General features: G+C 37.0%; 1 protein-coding gene across 2 annotated transcripts; it reads left to right on the top strand.

Annotated features, from left to right (window-relative positions):
* The first annotated feature begins 261 nt into the window (after positions 1 to 261).
* On the top strand, positions 262 to 5,207 carry LOC122317825 (cyprosin-like). 2 transcript variants are annotated; one of them, XM_043134861.1, is made up of 14 exons: positions 262 to 450; positions 1,345 to 1,702; positions 1,783 to 1,843; positions 1,965 to 2,059; positions 2,188 to 2,300; positions 2,418 to 2,586; positions 2,696 to 2,735; positions 3,080 to 3,144; positions 3,315 to 3,428; positions 3,528 to 3,592; positions 4,062 to 4,218; positions 4,309 to 4,428; positions 4,713 to 4,801; positions 4,939 to 5,207. In XM_043134861.1, the coding sequence occupies exons 2-14, from the start codon at positions 1,358 to 1,360 to the stop codon at positions 5,021 to 5,023; spliced, it is 1,518 nt and encodes a 505-aa protein (XP_042990795.1). In that variant the 5' UTR covers positions 262 to 450; positions 1,345 to 1,357; the 3' UTR covers positions 5,024 to 5,207. The 2 variants fall into 2 exon arrangements, with proteins under 2 accessions (XP_042990795.1, XP_042990796.1); XM_043134862.1 differs by lacking the exon at positions 262 to 450 and adding an exon at positions 566 to 747.
* The last annotated feature ends 18,906 nt before the right edge of the window (positions 5,208 to 24,113 follow it).

Below are 24,113 nucleotides of genomic sequence, written 5' to 3'. Positions count from 1 at the left end.
TTCTTTCTTTTTCTGAAGGAAAGAGCTCTTAAATATTTATGGTCATCATTCAAGTCAAGGTGAAGATTTGAGTAGTCTCCTAATTGAGTTTTCTAGCCACAAAAGGAACAGGAATCAAAGAGTTAAACTGATTTAGTCTTCCTTAAAAAAGGAATCAACTCACATGTATTAAGTACAATCAGAAATCTTGGTCCTGTATTATATATGCTGTTGGGAAATTTACAAGGCGTGTTAAATGCTTGCAACTGTTCGAACAATCTGTAAGAGGATTTCCCTTGGTCAGTAAAATACTTATGTTGTTCAAGACAAAGGTGTGGTGTGAGATATATTCCTCCTTTATTACATTGCCTCTCCTATATATGATGGAGCGTCTAGATACTACTCAGATCCTGACTCATTATCTCTGATAGCTTCGCAGCATTAATTTGTACATGCTTCAAGCTTAGCAAGGTTTGACTTCTAGTACTCTTCAGCAGCACTTGGGAAAAGTGATCATAGTACCTGTTGATTTCCAACTCCATATGGTCTTTCCATGTGTTCATAATAACTTTTTCTTTCATTTACTTTATTCTTCTTCTTCTTCTTTTTCTTTGCTTTGCTGTGAGACTCTGAATCATATATCGAGCTTCTTGGCATGGAACTTTCTCAGCATAGATTTCTTTTTCTTTCTCTTTTCCACTTTTAGTAGAATTCTCGCGGGCTTGGTGATGGTGAATTTCTGTCTAATCTTCCAGAGCTGTTTGGCAGGTCGTGGGGATTTCTGTTTGTAATTTAAGGACTTAGCCTTGTATTGTTTGAATCACTTGAGGTGCATAATATAGTAATAAACTGCAATGATTAAAGAAAATCACTCGTGCACTTGGATTACAGTAAATCATTCGGGCACTGATATTGATGCACTGTTGATAGGGGTCCTTGGGCACTGTTTATGGCTCATCAGATCTGCATTGCTGCCTCTTCTTCCCTTACAAGTGTAGCACTCTGTTGATGTTAGCACGCTATTGATGTCGTTATTTTTTAAAAAGTGAATATATATCCTACGATATGATTGCCTTAGCTTAATATTTATGCCCAGATGCTTTTTTCAAATACATTTTCTTCTACTTACTGGGGCACAGATAGGTTTCTAGTTAGTTTTAGGAAACATCTGAATCCTATATGGTGAATTTTTCCATTTGTGATGCTTGTTTACTTACTCTATATCCAGTGTTTAGTATACCGAAAAGCAACTTCAATTGGCATTTTCTGATGTTATGTTAACACCAGAATGATGCATCATCTCTCCATTGTTTACCATATAAAATGGCTGTGCTGCTTACTTGTCTTAGTCGCCCCTATTGGCAGGATTTCACTAAGCATGGGACATAAGTATCTTCCTCTGGCTTTCTGTATATGGGCTTTGACATGCTCACTTCTTCCTACTTCTAATGGCCTTGTGAGGATTGCCTTGAAGAAGAGACGCCTGGATCTTGAAAGTATCAAAACCGACAGAGTGGCGAGAGAAGAGAAATCAAGAGAGGGCTTACGAGGCATGCCTCATTATCTGCGTAGTTCAGATGAAGCTATAGTAACTCTGAAGAATTATTTTGGTGCTCAATATTTCGGACAAATTGGAATTGGCACGCCCCCTCAGAATTTCACTGTCATATTTGATACTGGCAGCTCCAACCTATGGGTTCCATCATCAAAATGCTTATTTTCTGTAAGTTTTGCTCTATTTTTCTGTCATCTTCCAGTATCAAAACCTATACAGAAGTATGTACTGACAATAACAATTTCCAGGTAGCTTGCTATTTCCATTCTAGGTACAGGTCAAGCCGGTCCAGAACATATAAAAAGAATGGTAACTTGTTTTCATGCTTTTGTAGTTTTTTGTTCATGACAGTGTGTAATACAAGCTACTTGATGTTACAAAGGTGTTTCTGATATGAAATTGCTGATATAACTGTTGAATTATAATCCAGGAAAATCTTGCGAAATAAAATATGGATCTGGATCAATTGCTGGTTTCTTCAGTCAAGACAGTGTTAAAGTGGCAGGTCTTATTGTCAAGGATCAAGTGAGTTATTCCTTTCTGTTTATGTCCCTCTCTGGAAGTTTTCTCGAAACTGCATTTTCAAATGGCTGCTATAATGTTTCACTTGTAATAGTCCGTCCTTCTTTTGCTCTCTTCTTTCTTTAATTCAGGTTTTCATTGAGGCTACACAAGAAGGCAGTCTCACATTTGTGTTAGCGAAGTTTGATGGAATACTTGGACTTGGATTTCAGGAGATTTCAGTTGGGAATGCTGTGCCAGCGTGGTAAAGTTGTTTATCCTTTGATGTGAATGATTGTATTCAATTATTTATAACAGAATAAAGTAACATCTTTCAACTTCTCTGCATACCTGGTTAGACTGATTCATTAATAGAATGCAGGTACAATATGGTGCAGCAAGGTCATGTAAAGGAGGAGGTTTTTTCATTCTGGCTTAACCGGGATCCGGATGCAAAAGAGGGAGGTGAACTTGTCTTTGGTGGTGTTGATCCAAAGCACTTTAAAGGAGATCACACCTATGTTCCAGTCACTAAAAAGGGTTATTGGCAGGCAAGAAAATTTTAAAAAGAAATGTCAGGAAAAGTAGTAGTTTTCCGTGGGTTTGCTTCTATGGACATGGTAAATTGATAGTTTCAAAATTTCTTTTCTTTGATTCCAGTTTGAAATTGGAGATTTCCTCCTTGGGGGCCATTCCACAGGTGACTGTAGCACTTTATCCATGGTAGTGTTGCTATATTTAAATGAGAATTGGCAAATCTTTATCAAAATAAGTACATGAGGATAAACAGCAGGAAATTCTAGTTTCCAACTTTCCCTATCAATATCTATATGCTTTGCTTAAAAATTCCTGGAAATTGATGCTTATTACTATCATGCACAACCAAAGAAACAAAAATCACATAAATTAGCCCTTTTTTTATAAGCAAGCCAGCACTTCTTGATGTCTGCTTTTGAAGCTCAGTAAATCCCAACTAACTTGTTTCCTCTAATTTCTGACAAGAATGTATATTCAGTTTTGACATTTTATCAATATTCATCTCAGGTGTCTGCGAGGGGGGCTGTGCTGCTATTGTGGATTCAGGAACGTCCTTACTTGTTGGTCCAACTGTATGCCGTTTGATCTTTCCAAACTAACATGATTTTCCAAAGGACCTCCAGGCTTAAGATTTTTCATATTTTTCTATTATTTACCCTTTTCTTTTTCATCCTACAACAAGTCCTTCTTTCTACTTGTTACTTCTGAGGTTAAACAATCATTTGCTGACTTTAATCTGCAGCCTATTGTAACTGAAATAAACCACGCCATCGGGGCCCAAGGAATCGTGAGTGCAGAATGCAAGCAAGTTGTAACACAGTATGGAGACTCAATATGGGATCTCCTAGTAACTGGGGTGAGTTGTTTTTATGTATTGTATTTGCAACTACTTCTCTTTTTACTCTCTTTGTACCCAGTTTTACTTCTCGACATTCTATTTTGCCATGATTTGCAGGTATTACCCGACAAGGTATGTTCACAGCTTGGAATATGTCTTTATGACGGGGCACAGTACGTAAGGTCAGGTGTTACCATTTCATTGTGATTCATTTATTCTTATTATATGCCTTTACGTTTCGCCCCGTTTGATTACACAGATGAGATGAGATGAGATATTTTAAATAATAATGAATAAAATATTATTATAATATTTAATATTAATTTTGTATTGAGATTTGAAAAAATTAAATTGTTTATTATATTTTATATTGGAATTTGAAAAAGTTGTAATGATGAGATGAGATGAATTTTTTGGTATTGGTTAACCAAACAAGGAGTTTAAAAGAATCAAAAGGTCACATCACTACAAATTAGAAATGAGTCGAAGAAAATGCACGGATGCAAAAGTACCATGATTTTCGAGCAACAACTTGATGCTACTGTCTCTCTTCCACTTGAAATCCTCAAGTTCGAATAATAATGTGAGGGACTTTGATCCCAGATTCTTAAACAGTTCATCTAACTGAAAGTTGAACCAAATTATATGCAGCTCTGGAATTGAGACAGTGATTGAGAAGGGAAAAAGGAATGGATCATTGCCTGCGGATGAACTCTTGTGCACTGCTTGTGAGACGGCTGTTATTTGGATCCACAACCAGTTAAGACAAAAGGGAACAAAGGACAAAGTACTCAAATACGTGAATGATGTATCATACTCTAAAACCATACACCATTTAGAAGCTACAATTAGCCATAAGTTAAATTAAGTAATGTTAAACATTAATTTTGATCTTTAGCTGTGCGAGAAACTGCCAAGTCCAGCAGGAGAATCAGTAATAGAATGCGATAGCATTGCAGAGAGGCCAAATATTGCATTCACCATCGCCAACAAAACTTTCAATCTCGCTCCAGAACAGGTTAGATTTTGGTGTGAAACATGTACTTAGGATGTGCTTGTTATGTCGATTTGTTGAGTTCAGTTACTGCCTTGTTCTGCAATAAAATATAGTACAACCAGAGGGTTAGACAAGAGAATCACTTGCAGCTGTACTCTTGATATCCATGTGAAGTATAACAAGAAGCTTGACTTAGTTGTTAGGTTGATGAAAAGGCAGGAAATGGTGTATAATTCACACTTCACATTCAAATATCAATAGCTAATTATTGTTCTGTAACTACTTCAACTTGCCTTAAATTTCAGTATATTCTGAGAACTGGAGAGGGCCTTGCTACCGTATGCGTCAGTGGATTTATGGCTCTAGATATCGCTCCTCCAGGGGGTCCACTCTGGTATATCTTACTAATTCTCTTATGTAACATACCCCATACATGCATTCCCCAAGTATTAATGCATGTTATGTTAACATTCATTCTCATGTGCATTTGCCTTGAGCTTCATGTCTTATGCTGAAGTTAAATGTTTGTAGGATTCTTGGAGACGTATTCATGGGGGCTTACCACACAGTTTTTGACTTCGGTAATCTTCGACTGGGTTTTGCTGAAGCTGCTTAATGACCTAACTGTCTGGTATTTGTAGCCAGTAATCAGACTCCCAAGCAATGTTCTGATATCATATTTTGTGGTTAAATAATGTATTTTACTTAAAAACTTTGCGATGTTTGACAGACGAGAATTGAGGAGGTGCCTATGTATACATACTTGAAATATTGCAATACAAATTTTCCTATACAAATCATTGCTCTGGCAAGTGACACCTCAATCATCATAGATGCTAATTCCTAGCTAAATTGCAACTCCTTCAAAGGGAACAATGTGGCATATGCCTCATAATTTAGGACCACTACCTCTATTTTTCCTTGAAGATTGCCATAGACTTGATAGAATATACCCAGAGACAATTCTTTTAATTCAGGACCAATACCCGTTTCTTCCCCTGTTTAACGAATACTTGATTAAGCCTTTGTAGTTGTAAAATTAACAATAGAAGACGCTCTCATAAATATTCTAACTCTATTCACTACCAAAAGCATGCGTTCTTTCGAATTCTTCACCAGCCCCAGTGTTAGTCTAAAAACAACACAAAAATCAAGAATGGGAGAAAGATCAATTCTCGGCCCTACTAACGTAATTCAGGCCTAAATCGGTGTTGCGTGGAGCCTCTGGCAGTGGTCCAGTGTGGCTGTACAGTATCCGTAAGTACATCCATGATGGTGAACAATAAATAAATGCAGAGGAAATAAATAAAGGAAGATATGCAGATTTACATGGTTCAGTACTGGATTTACGTTCACAGGAATTCAAGGAGGAGAGAATCCACTATAATAAGCTTGTTTTACAGTTTCTCATAGTCTCTCATCCTCACTGTATAATAAATCTCAAAAGTCTATCTTCAGGTCCAGATCTCATTGCTAGAACCCCTATTTTGAAGTTGAAGAAGCCTTCCTAAAGAAGTTTGGCTAAAAGTCCCTATAGTCATGTGTCCATGCCTTTTATTTCTTGCTCCTATTTGCTTTAGGTCACCTCACCCCTCATTTATGCCCCTTCATCTCTTTTCCTCCTAACACATTGACTTCCTCTATCTATTTTCTGTCTCATTTCTCTCTCTCTCTTCCTTTGTCTTCTAGTGATCTTAAGAATCATTTTAGACCTTATGTATTTTACCCCTTCACACGCAGCATATATAAACTTAAAAACTAAAAGATTATCAAAAATCAACGAACTGAATCAGGAAAGAGAGCAAATTAACATTAAACCCGAGCCATTACAAAAACACATATGATACAGAATTTAGAAAACTATTAGTAATGCAGAGTGCAAACCCTGCCTCAATAATTAAAAACCCTATATCAGTAGGTTGCAGGTACAGTAGTATGTTGTTTTGTGGGGGGGGGGGGGGGGGGGGGGGGACATCAAAGATATCTGAGCAATTATGCCGGCGTAAAGCCTGATTTAGCGCATGCAATTATATGAAAACCTTTACCTCAATTTAGACCTCACTTTATTATTACAGAGGAAAGACCAAAATCGTCTTGGTGGTATGTTCCCTCTATATCTAAGTTCGAATTCTCTTGAGTGTAAAAATTTTTTAAGAGCTATCGGACTTAGGAAACTTCGAGAAAGGATAACAAGTTTTGTACGGAAATAGAGTTCACTTCCTACATTTCAAACTAGACTATATATATATATATATATATGCAGGCCTGAGTTTCCTTCTTTTCTGATTTCTTTTCAGATTAGAGTTGATTAATTTGGTCATTAATTACTAATCTAGGGCTAATGTGTAGAAAAGGTTTCTCAAATTAATTTTAATTCCCCACGGAATATTGCCACAATCATCATGATGTTGGGAACGAGATCCTTCTTCTCCTATTCTTTAAAAAATGATAATTACAATAAAAACCAACAACGTGACGTTTCTAAATATTATACAAAAATATGCAGTTCCTTTCATGTCTCATTATATATGTCTACAGAGGAATTGCATGCATGAAATAAAATAAAAATAAAAAGAAGATAAAGTTTCTAGATAGCAATTACAAAGCTAGGGAATTAAGATCATAAATTTAGGCTGTGTTCGAATTTTTAGATGAGTTTAATTAAATTGAGTTTGAATAGTAGCATTTCCTGGGTCCCATTAAGATGTGTTTAATTTTTGTAGGTCGAGATATATTTAACTTTTTATATTAAAATGTATGAAGTAAGTTGCATGAGATGAGTTTAACAGCTTTTTTTCATGAAAAATTGAAAAATTAGTGAGTCTCATCAATAACTAGTTTAAAACGAATTAAATTGAGTTGGATTTACCTTAATAACATTATTATATCTCAAGCCTATTGTTTTTTCTTATTAATATATATATATTATAAAGATAAATGCACAAAAGAATTCCAAAAAAATAAGTGTATTCATGCATTTTCTAGCTAGAATGCTGCTTTACTTCAATATTCCATCTAACTTTTATAACAAAAATATGTGCCAAACTTACTATTAATTTATATCAATTAATTATGGTGATTAGGGATTGCTTAATTAATTAAGAATTAATTTACCAATGCATGTTGAGGAACTAAATCAAATAAAAGAATAATTAATTGTAGCAGGCCAGCCCACTACTTGATCTATATATATATATATATTAATATTAAACAAGGAATTATGCATTTAATTAATTTATTGTCACGCATTATTCTTTTAAACATGTTTAAAAGAATAATGCATTATTCATGTGTACACATGAATAATGTGAATTTGAAGGAATAATTAATCATTACGAATACAAAATCTCTTTAATTAAAATACATGATCAATAAAATTAGCTTCTAATAATAGATAAGATCAAGGAATAAAAACAAATAAAAGGTTTCGTTAAAAAGAAGTACAAGTTCGATCGATGGGGTATGCAGATTCTAGCCTGTCCTTCAAAATATTGAGAGATGCTTTTTAAGTACTTGACAGCTTGAATGCAATGTAAGCGTAGTGGGAAACTCTCTGCTTTTCGTAATATTCGAGCACCTTTGAATGCTACAATCAGCGTTTGACACCAAGCTAGGGAATTAATATTGAAGACTTGGAAACTTTATATATATATATATATATATATATGGGTGCTGCATATGGAATATATATTATAGAAAATCTTAGAACGTTCTAGCACTAGTTTCTTCATGCTAAATTATTTATTTATATTTAGTTATTTTTATAAAAATTATTAATATTTCTTACGAAAATAATTATAATTTATTAAAATAATATTATTTTTGTCGTAAATAAAATCCTCGTTTTTCATGAAGAAAAGCTGGCAAACTTCCGAAGGAAAAATTAAAGTGGACGGCTAACTCTTTTGTTATTTAAAAGGGGAAAAGGAGCTTTACACCGATCTAGTGGCCGGCAGTCTGCATGCATGAACTAAAAATATCTAGAAACTTTTGATCTGCATGGATATATCTGGTTCCCGCATTAAAAGAAATCCTGATTATCTTGTCAATTAAAAATAGAACCCCTTTCTCTTTCCCTTTCTTTAATCTCCAAAAGTAGAAATTATCAATGTTCCTTTAAAATATCTTAGGGCACCGAGGATCCAGCTGCATGCAGCATGTTCAGTTGTTCGGGAATGGCGTGTAATCATTAATAAATTAAAACACATTTAAAAATAAAAATCAGTGGGTTTCCATTCAATAAAACAATAGATTTGGTAGTTCTTTCATGTATATATGGACGCCTATATCCCATATTGCACCACCATGTTCTGCTGATCTCATGAAAATGATCATATATATACATATAGATATAGGAAAGTATCTAGCTAGCTAGCTGGTAAATTAATTACTTCGTGAAATAAACGCTAGTCCAGAATCCAGTGTTGTTTATATGGTTTGGCAGAAAGGCCTAGCTAGAAAGTAGCCTATTTTAATTTCGAAGTCACGATATATGTATATAAGTAAGGTTCATCAAGTTTATACATAGAAAAAAGAAATGATAATGAGTTTGGCAAGCAAAGATCGATGCGGTCGGATAGAGGAGAAGAAATTAGGCTAGAAAGCAAGCAATATTTTTATGAAAGTAGTGGACCTCAAAAGATAGAAGCTTTTTCCTTGCTTTTACTAAATGCACAGTAACATATATACCATTTGCTCTCAGCCATAGATGATATTGTTCCAGCAGTACTCTTGAATACTCCAGATTCTCTTTCCTGCTTGGATCATTATAACAAAAGGGTACACCTCCTATACTATAAAAGACCATCTTTCCTGCACTGAAAACCCAAGTGCAGTACACACTCAAAACTTTCTTCTCACTTAAGGCTCAAAGCTGCCTAGCTAGCTAGCTTATAAGCATTCAAGAGTGGTACTACTCATATATGGGCAACAGCAAGCTGCAGAAAAAATCTTCAGGTTTTTCGTCTGTGATCTTCAGCGTCTTCAAAGCTAGGAGGCCTCGGTCTGTAGGGGATCAGGATTTCGTAGTGGTAGTACCGGAGGAAGCAGTGAGTGCACGAAAGGTATATATAAGCGATTATGACAAGAGGTATGGCCTTGTGGCTGACCACAAAGTTGACAGTGAAGCTGAAGATTTCATCAAAAAAGTCCACAACAGCCGTAGGACTATGGCATCTGCATACTAAACCATGGTAGGACACCAAACTTTCACACATCATGAGTTTAATCATCCCGCTGAAAATGAGTTATTATGGCGTGACGTACGAGTGAGACATCACAACGTCATGCATGCTTGTCTAGATTTATATTTGTTTACGTATCTAATGTAATTTATTGGTACTTACGTGTTGTGCTTCGTTCTAGCTTGTGAATCAAAATAGTACTGTGAGTACTGATGATATGAATAAGTCTGTTTGTGTACAAGCTTTTGTATTTTCCTCTAAACTGATGATCGATCGGTGTATATATATATATAGTAATATATAGTACTGATCATCATGAATGTAATATTGAGTAACTTCGATCTCTTCTCTCCGAGTCGTATTCATTCTGTTCTATGGATGCATGACGAATGCTTCACTGGAAAAAATGATCATCACTAGCAACCTTAATTAATTGGGATATATCCACAAACTATATATGATCATGACCAAGATCATATTTGCTAGCCAAAGTAATTATAAGTTCAAATGGTGGAAATATGCATTCAAAACATGCGCCATGTGTGAAAGTACTCCTTCCTTGTTTCCTTAAGAATATAGGCCGAGAGGAATGTATAATTGAATCATGATCAAGTCAATACACTCATGATCATTTGAGAACGTCTTCAAGGGGAAACAAACCAGTAAATTTCTGGCATTGCCGTCGTTTTCACCTAACAGATCAGACTATGAACAATGTTAGCTAGCCATAGCCAGCAACATAATGCAGGTTGAAGAATTTTACGAATAGGGCCTCTTATTTGAACGTTTCAGCATGAGTCCCATGAGTATTGTACGTACGTTTTGGCTTGGCCGCTTCGATGCTAGATCTGTCCTAGAGCATTTGAGATACGTACCTGAGAGGCTGAGCTGTTGTTGGCCGTACGTTGGAGTAAACTTGAGCGACAAGCTGTTTTGTTGTAGGGAGAGATACTTAGGTTCAGAGCCGAATATAGAATTTCGAATCTTACAGTACCCAGTCAAGATGAGGGGTCTAGCTTTCAGTATCTTGGTCTTAATTATTGTACCGGGTACGTGCTTTTGTTCTGTTCTCGACCTCTTGGTTTTGGGCCATAAATATTCCCAGCAATCTCTCTCTCCTTTCTTTCTATTAATTGAAAAGTTTCACACCCGCAGTGTTACCCGACAAGATGTAATTTCATCATACAAGTAATCAACAAAGAATTCTGACTAAGATTGATTAATTTTGCTGAGATTTAGTAACTTAAATTAAAACAGAACTTATTTTTAGACTAATAACTTAAAATACTCATAAAAAAATAGACGATATTAAATTTTTATGCACAATAACTAACATTGTTTGGATAGTTATTTCATCTTATTTTCTTAAACTTTACTCAAACAGTATAAACAATTTTTAATTTTTAATTTTTAATTTTCAACTTTCTTATCTAATTATTATAATCTTTTTAAACTTCCAAAAAAAATACAAAAAATAATTTAATTTTTTAAAATCTAAAATAAAAAATTATATTATAACAATATTTTAAATTTATAATATTTTTATTCAACATTTTTCTATATTTTTTTCTAAAATCTAATTTAAAATATCTCAACTCAAACTATTTAAGTAATATCTCAATATCCAAATTACGAGTTACTAGCCTTAAATTAAACCCAATAGTATTGGCAAGAAATAGAGAAACACAATTAAGTACTGTTTGGCTATTTGAATTTTTCATCTCAACACAAAATTCTCATATCATCATTATAACTTTCTCAAATTTCCATACAAAATATAATAAACAATTTAACTTTTTCTTAATTTTTTCAAATTTTAGAATAATAATAATATTAAAATATAATATTTTAATATTTAATCTTAAAACTAAAAATTTTCATCTGAAAATTTTAGTAGTGAAGTAGAACCTGATGACTCCACCTCATAGGTACGGGAGCCTTCAATAAGTGATCCAACGGTAGAATTCAGACCCTACTTTGATTATACATAAAAAAATTACAACTTGTTTCAATATTCTCAACACCCAAAAACAATTGGGGGCGGGTGGAGTTGAAACTTGGATCGTATATATATATTTCGAAGTGACTGTACAAAAAGGTTAATTTTTAAGAATTTTCCTAGAATCGTGGTATACTCGTTACTATTCTGTGAAATAAAGCGAATCCGATTGGTCATTATTTACTTTTACTTCATCCTCATTCGATATATGTGTACTACGTACGTACGTACACGTACGGTCTTAATTATCACTCGTACTTGCATGCAGAATTATACATATAGAGTTTTATTATATATAAACAAAATTACATACTAATATATATACTAATACTAATTTCTTATATTTAAAATTTAAATTGATATTATTTTTAATAAAATTTACTTTTTAACTAATCACAATAAATTAATATATATATTAATACATAATTATACTTACAACTAGTTTTTTTCTATATATATATATATATATATGCATGCAATCGGGCTTGTTTGGCTTGATCGGCCGATCTTATATATTGTATTTTATCTTACGTATTAATTTTATTTTATTTTTATATATTAATCTCAACGCTAGCACGTGCCCACACACATATATATATATATACACACTAATTTCAATAGCATTTGGGGGGACATGCAAATTAGATATTTTATTAAAAATTAAATAAAATATTATTATAATATAATTTTTTAATATTAATTTTATGTTAAAATTTAAAAAAATTAAATTATTTATTATATTTATATAAAAATTTAAAATAATTATAATAATTATATGAAATAAAATAATTTAATTTTAATTAACCAAATCTTAATTAATTCTTTATCTTTTGAAACTCCACTTTCAACAGAAAGTACAGAATACAGTCACGAGGGATGCTGCCGGGAGACTTTAATTAGAGTACGTACTGGTGATGAAGTAGTAGTGGGTGTATGCCCCATTTCATGTATAGCTGTGTGAAATGGTGACCATCAAAATTAGCTTAAAGATTTAGTTTTCCTGAGATCCCTTTGTCATGTCAGTTCCATTAATTTGATGGTTTTCTTATCCATGTGTGCTCCCCTATCGCTTTGAACATCGGATAATTTGCTTTAAACCCTCCATATTCGTCCTTTTGTGCTAGCTCCACTATACACAATTCTGGATTTTTTGTCGTCTTTTACTCAATAATAACATAAGAATTTGAATCTCACGTGATCTTTCTTTTCCATGAATCATGTCGTTTCTGATTAGCTAGGTTATACCTGTCAGAGATATTTCGAAAAAGCCTGAGAATTTAATTTGTTTTGCTAACTATTTCACTATTTAATATAAAAAAGACGTGTTTTCAGATAAATAATTCCAAATTGCTAGTAATTAGAAACGATAAGAAAAAAAAAATGATAAAAGCAAAATTAATTAGAATTCATCACACGAGATAAGATCATTTACGTAGTTTGCTAATTTGGAATACATTAATGACTACAAAACGCGCCTTTTTCTACATGATCTACTGTTCTTTGAGATCAGGATGGAAATTTCCTACTTCAACTCCAAGTAATTATAAAGTGTTACTGCCTCTTGTCTATTACTCTAATGGAAATTAAATATTGAGAATCATGTTGATTAGTGTTGATGTCGTGCTTCACGGTTTGGGCAGCTCCACAGGGACTCAACTTGCAAGACCTATTAGATGGAAAAAGAATGGGTTCTAGAGATATCCAAAAAGCCTTCGATACCAAAATTAGTTGAGAATATCTGAGTAGGAAGACGAATAAGAATCGATGAAATGGAAGAAGAAAAATCAAACCTTTCCCCCCGGGGGAGATTATAGTATTTATACCTAACTCTGACCCTGCTACTGAGAGAGATAATGGGGTATCAGACCGTACTTAGGTCAGATCTACCACATGCCTGTTGCTACAGGAAAGTGTCAAACCGAGGTCGTGCCATCCCAGGTGGGCTCAAACTGCACGCCTTTGCGTGTTCAAATCTCCTAACATGCATTAAATGTGGCACGTCCTTGGCCCAACGCGCCCACTATTGGGCACGCCTAACTACCGATGCTCTGTGGTAGTTGTCTGTCGTGCGTCTCCTTGTAGGGCACGATTTCGTACTGAGAACCGAGGTGACTGTCACCATAGCGGGCTTTCTGAGGGGGCCAGGTCAGGGCAAGGGCCCTCGCTTTGGGTAAGCAGGTCCATCGAGGGTGTGGCATGTAACCTTTGCTTCAAGCCCCCAGCCAAACCCAGACCCTTACTCGATGGGCTTGGGGCCTTCTTGTGCTCTGCGGCCCAACACCATTGGACCCGAGTCCTTTTCCCCTCACAATACCCTACGAATTCTCACGACAGAAATGTGGTGGGAATTTAATTTACCTAGGCCTATCTCCTTTGGGCACATACCCCATAGCTAATTAGTGTTTCAAGGAGGGACCTCTAGACCTTCAAAACCCCTTTGGTTCCCGGCTGTTGGGGTCGACTTGGTACCTTTCCCTATTCTCCATGGTTAGTCTGTGCCTTCCACATGCTTCTCACTTCCCCCTTCCCACATCTACAATGTCGCTTGTCGGTCGCGTTCCCAAGGCCACTTGTTTCTCTCATGATTGCATGCTGCCTCGGCTTCCGCAGCCTCTCTGTCTCTAATGGTTGATTGGACAGGCTAATTGTTCCTCTTCCCATGTCCAGGGACGCTCGTTGGCCCTTGCCCCCCACTCACCTGATTCAACAGTTACTATCCATTGGATCTATTTGCTGCCCTTTACGCTGTCAATGCTACTTAGTTTCTAGTGCCTCTCCATCTTCCTTCAACTATATAAGGTTACTCATTCATTCTCGTTCCCCCCATTGACGCACGTCTCCCTTCCTCCCTACATTTATGCTCTTTCGTTCATCCATTTGCTTCCCCCAACACTTCTCCATTGTCGTCTTCCTCCACTCCCCGAATCCCTTATACTTCGTTCAACAACCCCCATGGCCGCTAAAACTTCCAAAACCCTTCCTTCCTACTTCAATAGGAAGCACTGGAACTCATGGGTCACCAGCGCGGACCTTCAAGCTTTCTGGACCAGGTATGGCATTCCCTTCTCTGTAGTTCTGGAGGTCTCCCACTCAGGGGAACATGCAGTGTCTTTCTCGGGTGGCTCTTTATCCCCTGATGTTCGCAAACGGCCTACGTTTTCCATTCTGTTGCCCCATCCATGAGGTTCTCCACTACTTGGGATTGGCCCCGGCTCAACTCAACCCAAATCCCTGGTGGCTCTTGGCCTCCAGCTGTGTCATTTTCCTGAGGGCCCTTATGGAGATGGACGAGGAGCACCCCAACTTGACAACTTGAGAGTTTCTATCGGTGTACCATATCAATAGACAATGAGGGAGTATATGCAGCTTCCAGGCACGGGTGGAGAAGATCGTCACTCTAGTGTTAAGGACTACTCTCGGAGGTTCTTTTCATATCTGGCTCAGGCTGGGAATTCCCTGAGGTGGAGTTGGAACACCAAGAGTTTTTAGACTCGAAAGCCTGGGGACTTCTTCCCTTATTCACAAAGTCTGGACATCAGACTAAACCAGAGGAAGGAGACCTGTTAGCAATAGTGATGGCTTGGGTGAAGGCCCATACCGACAAGTCATACACCAACCTAGCCCTTTCTAATGGGAACATTCGCAAATTTCTATTCGCACCTGACCATTCCCCCTCGACCAGCCAAACCCTCTTGGATGAGGCACCATCACCTCAGGGCCAGAAGCGATCTACAAGTTCCTTTGGGGGCGACAACAAGCTACCAAAGGTGCACCGCAATTCACCCTACAGGTCTTCTAGTGATCAAGGGTCTCGGGACCTGTCTATCTACGGGCAAGGGCAATGGGAGCCTATATGCCTCGACTTACTCCTAGGACTTCTAGTGGTGAAGGGTCTCGAGACTAGTCCGTCCGTAAGCAAGGGCCATAGGAGCCTGCATGCCTTGAGGTTCCCACTACTGTTACTTGGGGAAGCACAACATCATACCGGAGCAAGCTGAGCTCCACCCTAGTGCCTTCCTCTTTGATGGGCTCCTATACTACTTTTGTTGAGCCACCCCTCACTCTTTTAGAAGAAGTGGGGACACAGGCCATGAGGTTGCCTTATACAACTCCTTAGATCACCCTCCTCCTCAAGGGGACTGTAGGGTTGAGATGTTTGTGTCCTTCGAGGACACTCTGAGGGAGGAAACCGCCCACGAGACCACTGAGAATGCTCGGGAGACTGAGCCCTAGGACAGCGGGCGAGGCGTATTCCATGGGGTTTCCCCGTCTACAACCGAGGAAGAAGCAGAAGAGGAAGAGGAAGAAGAAGAAGTTGATGTGGCCACAGGGCGAGAAGGAGAACATGAGGCCATCTTCATCACTCCCCCAACTGTCCTGGGGTAAGTGACCACAAGGAAGTGCCGAGGGTTCTTCCCCACACCCTTCCCTTTGTTGGCAAAGTCACAAGCCAAGAGAAAGTGACCGGGACCGTCTCCTCTCGCCCCTCACCCCCCAAGATTTCATTCCCTGAATCGGAGGTCGTTGGACGTGGAAAGGGTTCCCCAGGCTCCCATTCTGTCGTGGTGCTAAGCGATGACGATGATCACCCATAGGGGTTGGAGTCGAGACCCCGCTGCTACTCCCATGGGGGTCGACCTCGCGAGCTTCATTGCGTGGCTACCCTAGCCCCTCAAGAGGCATTTACGAGGAAAAAGAAGTCGAAGCATGGGTTCGGATCCCTTCTTGCCTTTTGGCATTGCCAACCCCTCTTCATGCGCAGGGGCTGAGAGGAGCTAGGACACCGCTACAAACCTCAACAAAGTCTGTGCCGTGGCTACCAAGTGGGTGGCCCAGAGGTTGCGACCTGCCTTCACTCAGGTATGTCTCCTACCCCTCCCTACTCATCTCACCATGTCTCTATTTCCCTATTGTACATTGAATTTCTATGTGTTCTACCCCTCCTCATTTTTTATTTTTTCTTACAGGCTGCAAATTAATTAGCAACACCAATAGTTGAGGAGCTCGGGGAGCTGTTGGAGAACAACCGACAGCTCGCTGCATTGGTCCACTATGGGGCTCTACAAGTTCAAGCAGGTGGTCCAAAGGAACAAACACCTCGACTCCGAGTGCCAAGGGATGGTCGAGGAGATGGAAGACTTGTAGAAGCACATCCAACGCCTAGAGGCGGATGTTGTGATGCGCAAAGAGAAGAAGAAAGCATTGAAGAAACTGCTCCAAGAGGTTGAGGAAGACAACCGTGACTTGATTTCTCACTGTAAATGCTGCAAAATCTGGTCACTCAAGGAGTGGAGTTGGACCGGACCCAGGAAAAGTTGAAAAAGCTACGGTGGGACCATACCAAGGCTTGTGGAAAGTCCTCAAGGCTGTTGTCCCTAAGTTCGAAAACCATTATGGAGGCACAGCACCTAAGGGGGTAGCTACCAAGGTTTTAAAAACCGTTCCATTCCGGCCGGAATGGCCGAAATTTTTCGTGCCGGAACAGTGACCGGAACTGGATAAGTGTCTATTCCGTTCCAGGTCAAATTCCGGCCGTTCCGATCAAATTCCGGCCGTTCCGGTCAATTCCGGTATTCCCGCCGGAATAGTAATTTCGGTCCCAAAAAAAAAAAAAACTCTCTTGTAAATAAGTTGAAAAATAATGAATAAAATTGTACTTTTAGAATTCAAATACCTCTTTCCGTGCACTAGAAGTATTGTTATTTTTAATAATCTGTCTATTCTTTAATTTTTTTCCTTTATTTTTGTGTCTTAACTCAAGTTTATGATTTTTTTCAATATATATTCATTTTATAAATCTTTAATTCTTCTATATATATACACATATACATATCACACACACATATATATATATGTATTTATTTTATTAATTGTTAGTTTATATATACATATAAATATTTATATATAATATATAATTAATCCCGAAACGGTACACCGAAACGTACCAGTACTGAAATATTCCGTTCCAATGCCTCGACCGGAATGGTCTCCAGAACGGATTTCAAAACTTTGGTAGCTACGACAGCCAAGGAGCAAGTCAACGGCCTAATACAGGAGGTGAATGAGAAGAATGAGGGCCTCTGGGCCAAGGTATTCATGATCACAGTCTTGAGGTCGAACCTCAATAGTGTCGGCCGGAATGCTAAGGAGATCAGGGCCCAGATCGCAAATTCTAACACCATTTGGGGCATAGCTTAATCATACAGCTATTGGGAGGGTCTCGAATGGCTACAAGAACACCTGTTGGTGCATCCTGAGTTGGATCTGCATACCCTTGACTTACGTTCTCTTAAGCTGGATTCCCAGGTTTGGGCTTATGTCAAGAATTTCTGGAAGCCAGAGTACCCCCCTTTCAACCTGGCAGTTCTGCTCCGACTCCCCCGCCTCCCCTATGACGGGCTCGGAGCCTCCCCAGCCCCTCTTTCATTTTGTACAGTATCCTATATTAACTTTTTTCGCTAAATGTACTTTGCAAAAATCATATGTTGTACACATACTTAATGAGAATCATTTTCGCTCGTATCTTGTGTTTTACTTTTTGCTCTCTTTGTTTCTTTTGCTTCAAAGGTGGGACAGGTGCCTTGGCTCGATTAGGATAAGCAGTAGGGAGGTTAGCAAGTCCCACAACGAGTCAAGGGGTTTGACTTCGATGCAAGTTTAGGGACTTGACTTTATTGGATGGGGAGTTGATGAGTTTTGGGGACTTGGCCTTACCCCGCATCGAATATAGAGACTCGATTTTGATGCAAATCTAGGGACTCGACTTTGTTGGATAGGAGGGTTGCATGGCTTTACCCAGTAGCGAGTCCAGAGACTTGACTTCGATGTGACTCTAAGGACTCGATATTGTTGGACAGGGGGTCAGCAAGCCCATGGAATTAGCCTTTCCCCACAGTAAGTCTACGGAATCAACTTCGATGCGAGTCTTGGGACTTGATTTTGTTGAACAATGGTCGGCATGGCCTTACCTCACAATAAGTCTAGGACTAAACTTCAGTGCGATTTTAGGGACTCTGCTTTGTTGGACGAGGGGTCAATATGACGTTACCCTACATCGAGTTTACGGACTTGACTTTGATGTTAGTCTGGGGACTCGATTTTATTGGACGAGGGGTTAGCATGGCCTTATCCCACAACAAGTCTAGGAACTTGACTTCGATATGAGTCTAGGTACTTGGTTTTGTTGGATAGGGGGTCGACATGGCCTTACTTTGCAGCGAGTCTAAGGACTAGACTTCAATGCGAGTCTAAAGACTTAGTTTTGTTGGATGGGAGGTTGGCATGACCTTACCCTGCTGCGAGTCTAGGGACTCATTTTTGTTGATTCCAATTTTGGGCAACAAAGAGTTTGGGGATCTATCATTCGTGTGTTCTCATTCATAAATTCATAGTTTTCAAGTAAGGTGTCATTCCCTGCCCTTACACAAAGTACTTTTTCAGATACTCGGCGTTTCACGAGTGGGGAACTTGACTACCTGATTGCTCTTGAGACAATAGAAGCCGAGTTGGTTACTTGTGGTAACCACATACGGGGTTTCCTGTTGAGGTCCCAGTTTTCCTTCTTCCTATAGAGTTACTGTTGTTTGTTTCAGCACCAAGTCACCCACTCTAAAGAAGCGCAACCTGACCCATTTATTGACGTATTGTTCCACCTTCCACTTGTTGCTCGTCGTCCGTATTGCTGCCTTTTTCCTCCTTTCTTCCAGGAGATCCAAACCTTCTGCTAGCCTTTCATTATTAGCATTCAGGTCGAAGTGTTGCACGTGAAGGGTAGGCATTGTGATGCCCCCAAATTCCGTTTGGGATCGGACGGACATTTGAAGCGTCGAGACATGCAACACAAGGTTACCTGCCCTCGTTCATGACATATAAGATGCAATGTTCCTAACATGCATCTAACATTATGCAATATTCGTAACGGATAATTTTTTTCTTTAGCAATACTACGCACCAAATTGAAAATATCTCAAATGCTTAAAACATATTTCATACATAAAGACCCATTGAATAGATCACAACACTAGTCCAAAATGGTTATGATCCAAAAAGTACTAAAGATGCAACTCCATTGTACAAGTAGTAATTTACGTTAACTACTATATTAACATTGACGTCGCACCGTCGCTTAGTCAACTGTGTCTAGTTGATCAGCTCCTGATTCTCCTTCAGGTCCTGTAACAAGATCTACCATTCGGGGGGAATGGTAGTTGGGACTGAGATTTGATTACAAATCTCAGTAAGTTAACAAAAAACTTCCACACAAGATAATGATGCATGGATGACAGTAAAATCATAAATGCATAATCAAATTCATAAGTAATTAAAGCATAACTTGGCGTACAACATAGCATAATTGACATAACTTAAATTGAAACATGAACTGAACTTGACTTGACATGAACTTGATTTGAAACTTGACTTAACATGAAAAATACATACTCCACAGTTATTGTGGTCCCATGTATTCTACGTGTAAATACATACTCCACAGTTGTTGTGACCCCATGTATTCTACACAAACTTGACTTAACATGAAAAATGCATACTCCACAGTTGTTGTGGCCCCATGTATTCTACGTGTAAATACATACTTCACAGTTGTTGTGGCCCCATGTATTCTACGGAAACTTATTCTTTAACTACTTAAATACATGCTCCACAGTTGTTGTAGCCCCATATATTCTACGTGACACAATTGCTGTGTCTCACGTAGTGTATGCGTCACAATTGCTGTGACCCCATACATAAGTAATTAAGATGAAACGTGACTGGAATACGAAATGACTGAAGCCCTGACGTAACATAACGTGACTTGAATATAACTTGAAATACATGACCAACTTGAGATAGAAATATTTCGTAACATTGCATAACATATAATAGACAATATATTTAACATGACATATTTGCAACAGTGAATATTACATGACTTGACATACATGTAATAGATGGCATATTTAGCATGACGTACTTGTAAGGTACAGTAATACATGACAGAATATATTATGTAACAGATAAAAATTGACCACAGAATAAATTCTGTATAATAGACAATTACGTGATAACTTGGTATGGCATGACATATATGATAACACACATACATACATTGTAGTTCCTTTACTTAGCACACATACACAGTAGACTGCTAGTAAGTTAAAAACTAACTTACATCGATCTCCGCGTTTCTTATAAAACTTCAAGTGCGACCACGAGGAACTGTAATTAGTGATTTTAAAAGTTAGAACTAAATCACTAATAATTTAAAATATGGAAAATACTAACTTAAAAAGTAAAATTTTCATTTTACTCTCTACATGTGGAAAAATGACCGTTTTACCCATAACTTAAGGATTTTGCATACTAACTCTAAAAGTTTCCAAAATTTACATTCCTCGTGTAAATTTTGTCCTAAGAATATAGGCCGAGAGGAATGTATAATTGAATCATGATCAAGTCAATACACTCATGATCATTTGAGAACGTCTTCAAGGGGAAACAAACCAGTAAATTTCTGGCATTGCCGTCGTTTTCACCTAACAGATCAGACTATGATTAAGGTTAGCTAGCCATAGCCAGCAACATAATGCAGGTCGAAGGATTTTACGAATAGGGCCTCTTATTTGAACGTTTCAGCATGAGTCCCATGAGTATTGTACGTACGTTTTGGCTTGGCCGCTTCGATGCTAGATCTGTCCTGCATTTGAGATACGTACCTGAGTGGCTGAGCTGTTGTTGGCCGTACGTTTGAGTAAACCTGAGCAACAAGCTGTTTTGTTAAAGTGAGAGATACTTAGGTTCAGAGCCGAATATAGAATTTCGAATCTTACAGAACCCAGTCAAGATGAGGGGTCTAGCTTTCAGTTTCTTGGTCTTAATTATTGTACCGGGTACATGCTTTTGTTGTCGACCTCTTGGTTTTGGGCCATAATTTCCAGCAATCTCTCTCTCCTTTCTTTCCATTAATTGAAAAGTTTCACACCCCTCAGTGTTGCCCGACAATATGTAACTTCATCATACAAGTAATCAACATAGAATTCTGACTTCAGATTGATTAATTTTGCTGAGATTTAGTAATTCAAAATAAAAGAGAACTTATTCTTAGACTAATAACTCATAAAAAAAATAGACGATATTAAATTTTTATGCACAATAACTAACCTCGTTTGGATAGTTATTTCATCTCATCATTTTATCTTATTTTATTTTATCTTATTTTCTTCTCAAACTTCACTCAAACAATACAAATAATTTTTAATTTTTAACTTTTTTATCTAATTATTATAATATTTTTAAACTTCCAAAAATAATTCAATTTTTTTAAAATCTTAAATAAAAAATTATATTATAAAATTATATTTTAAATTTATAATATTTCTATTCAACATTTTTTCTCTATTCTTTTCAAAAATTTAATAAAATATCTTAACTCAAACAATTTAAATACTATTCACAAATTTTTTTATTTTATCTCCACATCCAAATTACGAGTTAGCCTTAAATTAAACCCAATTAGTGTCGGCAAGAAATAGAGAAACACAATTAAATCACTCCACCTCATAGGTACGTGGAGCCTTCAATAAGTGATCCGACGGTAGAATTCAGACCCTACTTTGATACATAAAAAATTATAACTTGTTTCAATATTCTCAACACCCAAAAACAATTGACGCGGGTAGAGTTGAAACTTGGATCGTATATATTTCGAAGTGACTGTACATAAAGGTTAATTTTTAAGAATTTTCCTAGAATCGTGGTATACTCGTTACTATTCTGTGAAATAAAGCGAATCCGATTGGTCATTACTTACTTTTACTTCATCCTCATTCGATATATGTGTACTACGTACGTACGTACACGTACCGACGTACGGTCTTAATTATCACTCGCACTTGCATGCGGAACTATATATATATATGTATGCACTCGGGCTTGCTTGGCTTGATCGGCCGATCTTATATATTGTATTTTATCTTACGTATTAATTTTATTTTATTTTTATATATTAATCTCAACGCTCGCACGTGCACACATATATATACACTAATTTCAATAGCACTTGGGGGGACATGCATTAATGTTACTGATTAATCATCCTCCAACAAAATGAAATATGGATGCATTTACATGTCTCGATCATTTGGTTACACAATATAAATAAGATAGGATTAAATATTTTATTAAAAATTAAATAAAATATTATTATAATATAATTTTTTAATATTAATTTTATTTTAAAATTTTAAAAAAATTAAATTATTTATTATATTTATATAAAAATTTAAAAAAATTATAATAATTATATAAAATAAAATAATTTAATTTTAATTAACCAAATCATAATTAATTCTTTATCCTTTGAACCTCCACTACTTTTAACGGAAAGTACAGAACAAAAGTCACGAGGGATGCTGCAGGGAGACTTCAATTAAAGTACGTACTGGTGATGAAGTAGTAGTAGTGGGTGTATGCCCCATTTCATGTAGTGAGGGCTTTGCTATACGTAGTCGGGATGTAAATGGTTGTACGGATTAAATAAAAAAAATTATAAAAAAATTATTTTATATTCAGGAGGACCTATATGAATTATAAAAAGTTATAAAAATAATTTTTTTTTTCATGTAGGTCCTATATTAATTTTTTTTTAATAGCCGACTGCACGCCGACTGCATCTCCCGACTACAAAAAAATATTTCTCTTTCATGTATAGCTGTGTGAAATGGTGACCATCCAAATTAGCTTAAAGATTTACTTTTCCTGAGATCCCTCTGTCATGTCAGTTCCATTAATTTGATGGTTTTCTTATCCACCCCGATCGCTTTGAACATCGTATAATTTGCTTTAAACCCTCCATATTCGTCCTTTTGTGCTAGCTCCACTATACACAATTCTGGGTTTTTTGTCGTCTTTTACTCAATAATAACATAAGAATTTGAATCTCACATGATCTTTCTTTTCCATGAATCATGATGTTTCTGATTAGTTAGGCTATACCTGTCAGAGATATTTCGAAAAAGCCTGAGAATTTAATTTGTTTTTCTAACTATTTCACTATTTAATATAAAAAATACGAGTTTTCAGATAAATAATTCCAAATTGCTAGTAATTAGAAACGATAAGAAAAAAAAAAGAAGAAGATAAAAGCAAAATTAATTAGAATTCAGCATACATGAGATAAGATCATTTACGTAGTTTGCTAATTTGGAATACATTAATGACTAGAAAACGCGACTTTTTCTACATGATCTCCTGTTCTTTGAGATCAGGATGGAAATTTCCTACTTCAACTCCAAGTAATTATAAGGTGTTACTGCCTCTTGTGTATTACTCTAATGTAAAATATTGAGAATCATGTTGATTAGTATTGATGTCGTGCTTCACGGTTTGGGCAGCTCCACAGGGACTCAACTTGCGAGACCTATTAGACGGAAAAAGAATGGGTTCCAGGGATATCCAAAAAGCCTTTGATACCAAAATTAGTTGAGAATATCTGAATAGGAAGACGAATAAGAATCGATGAAATGGAA

This window comes from Carya illinoinensis, chromosome 8 (assembly GCF_018687715.1).
Source record: "Carya illinoinensis cultivar Pawnee chromosome 8, C.illinoinensisPawnee_v1, whole genome shotgun sequence".
In the NCBI taxonomy this organism is placed as follows: domain Eukaryota; kingdom Viridiplantae; phylum Streptophyta; class Magnoliopsida; order Fagales; family Juglandaceae; genus Carya; species Carya illinoinensis.
This window is presented reverse-complemented; position numbering and strand designations above follow the sequence as displayed.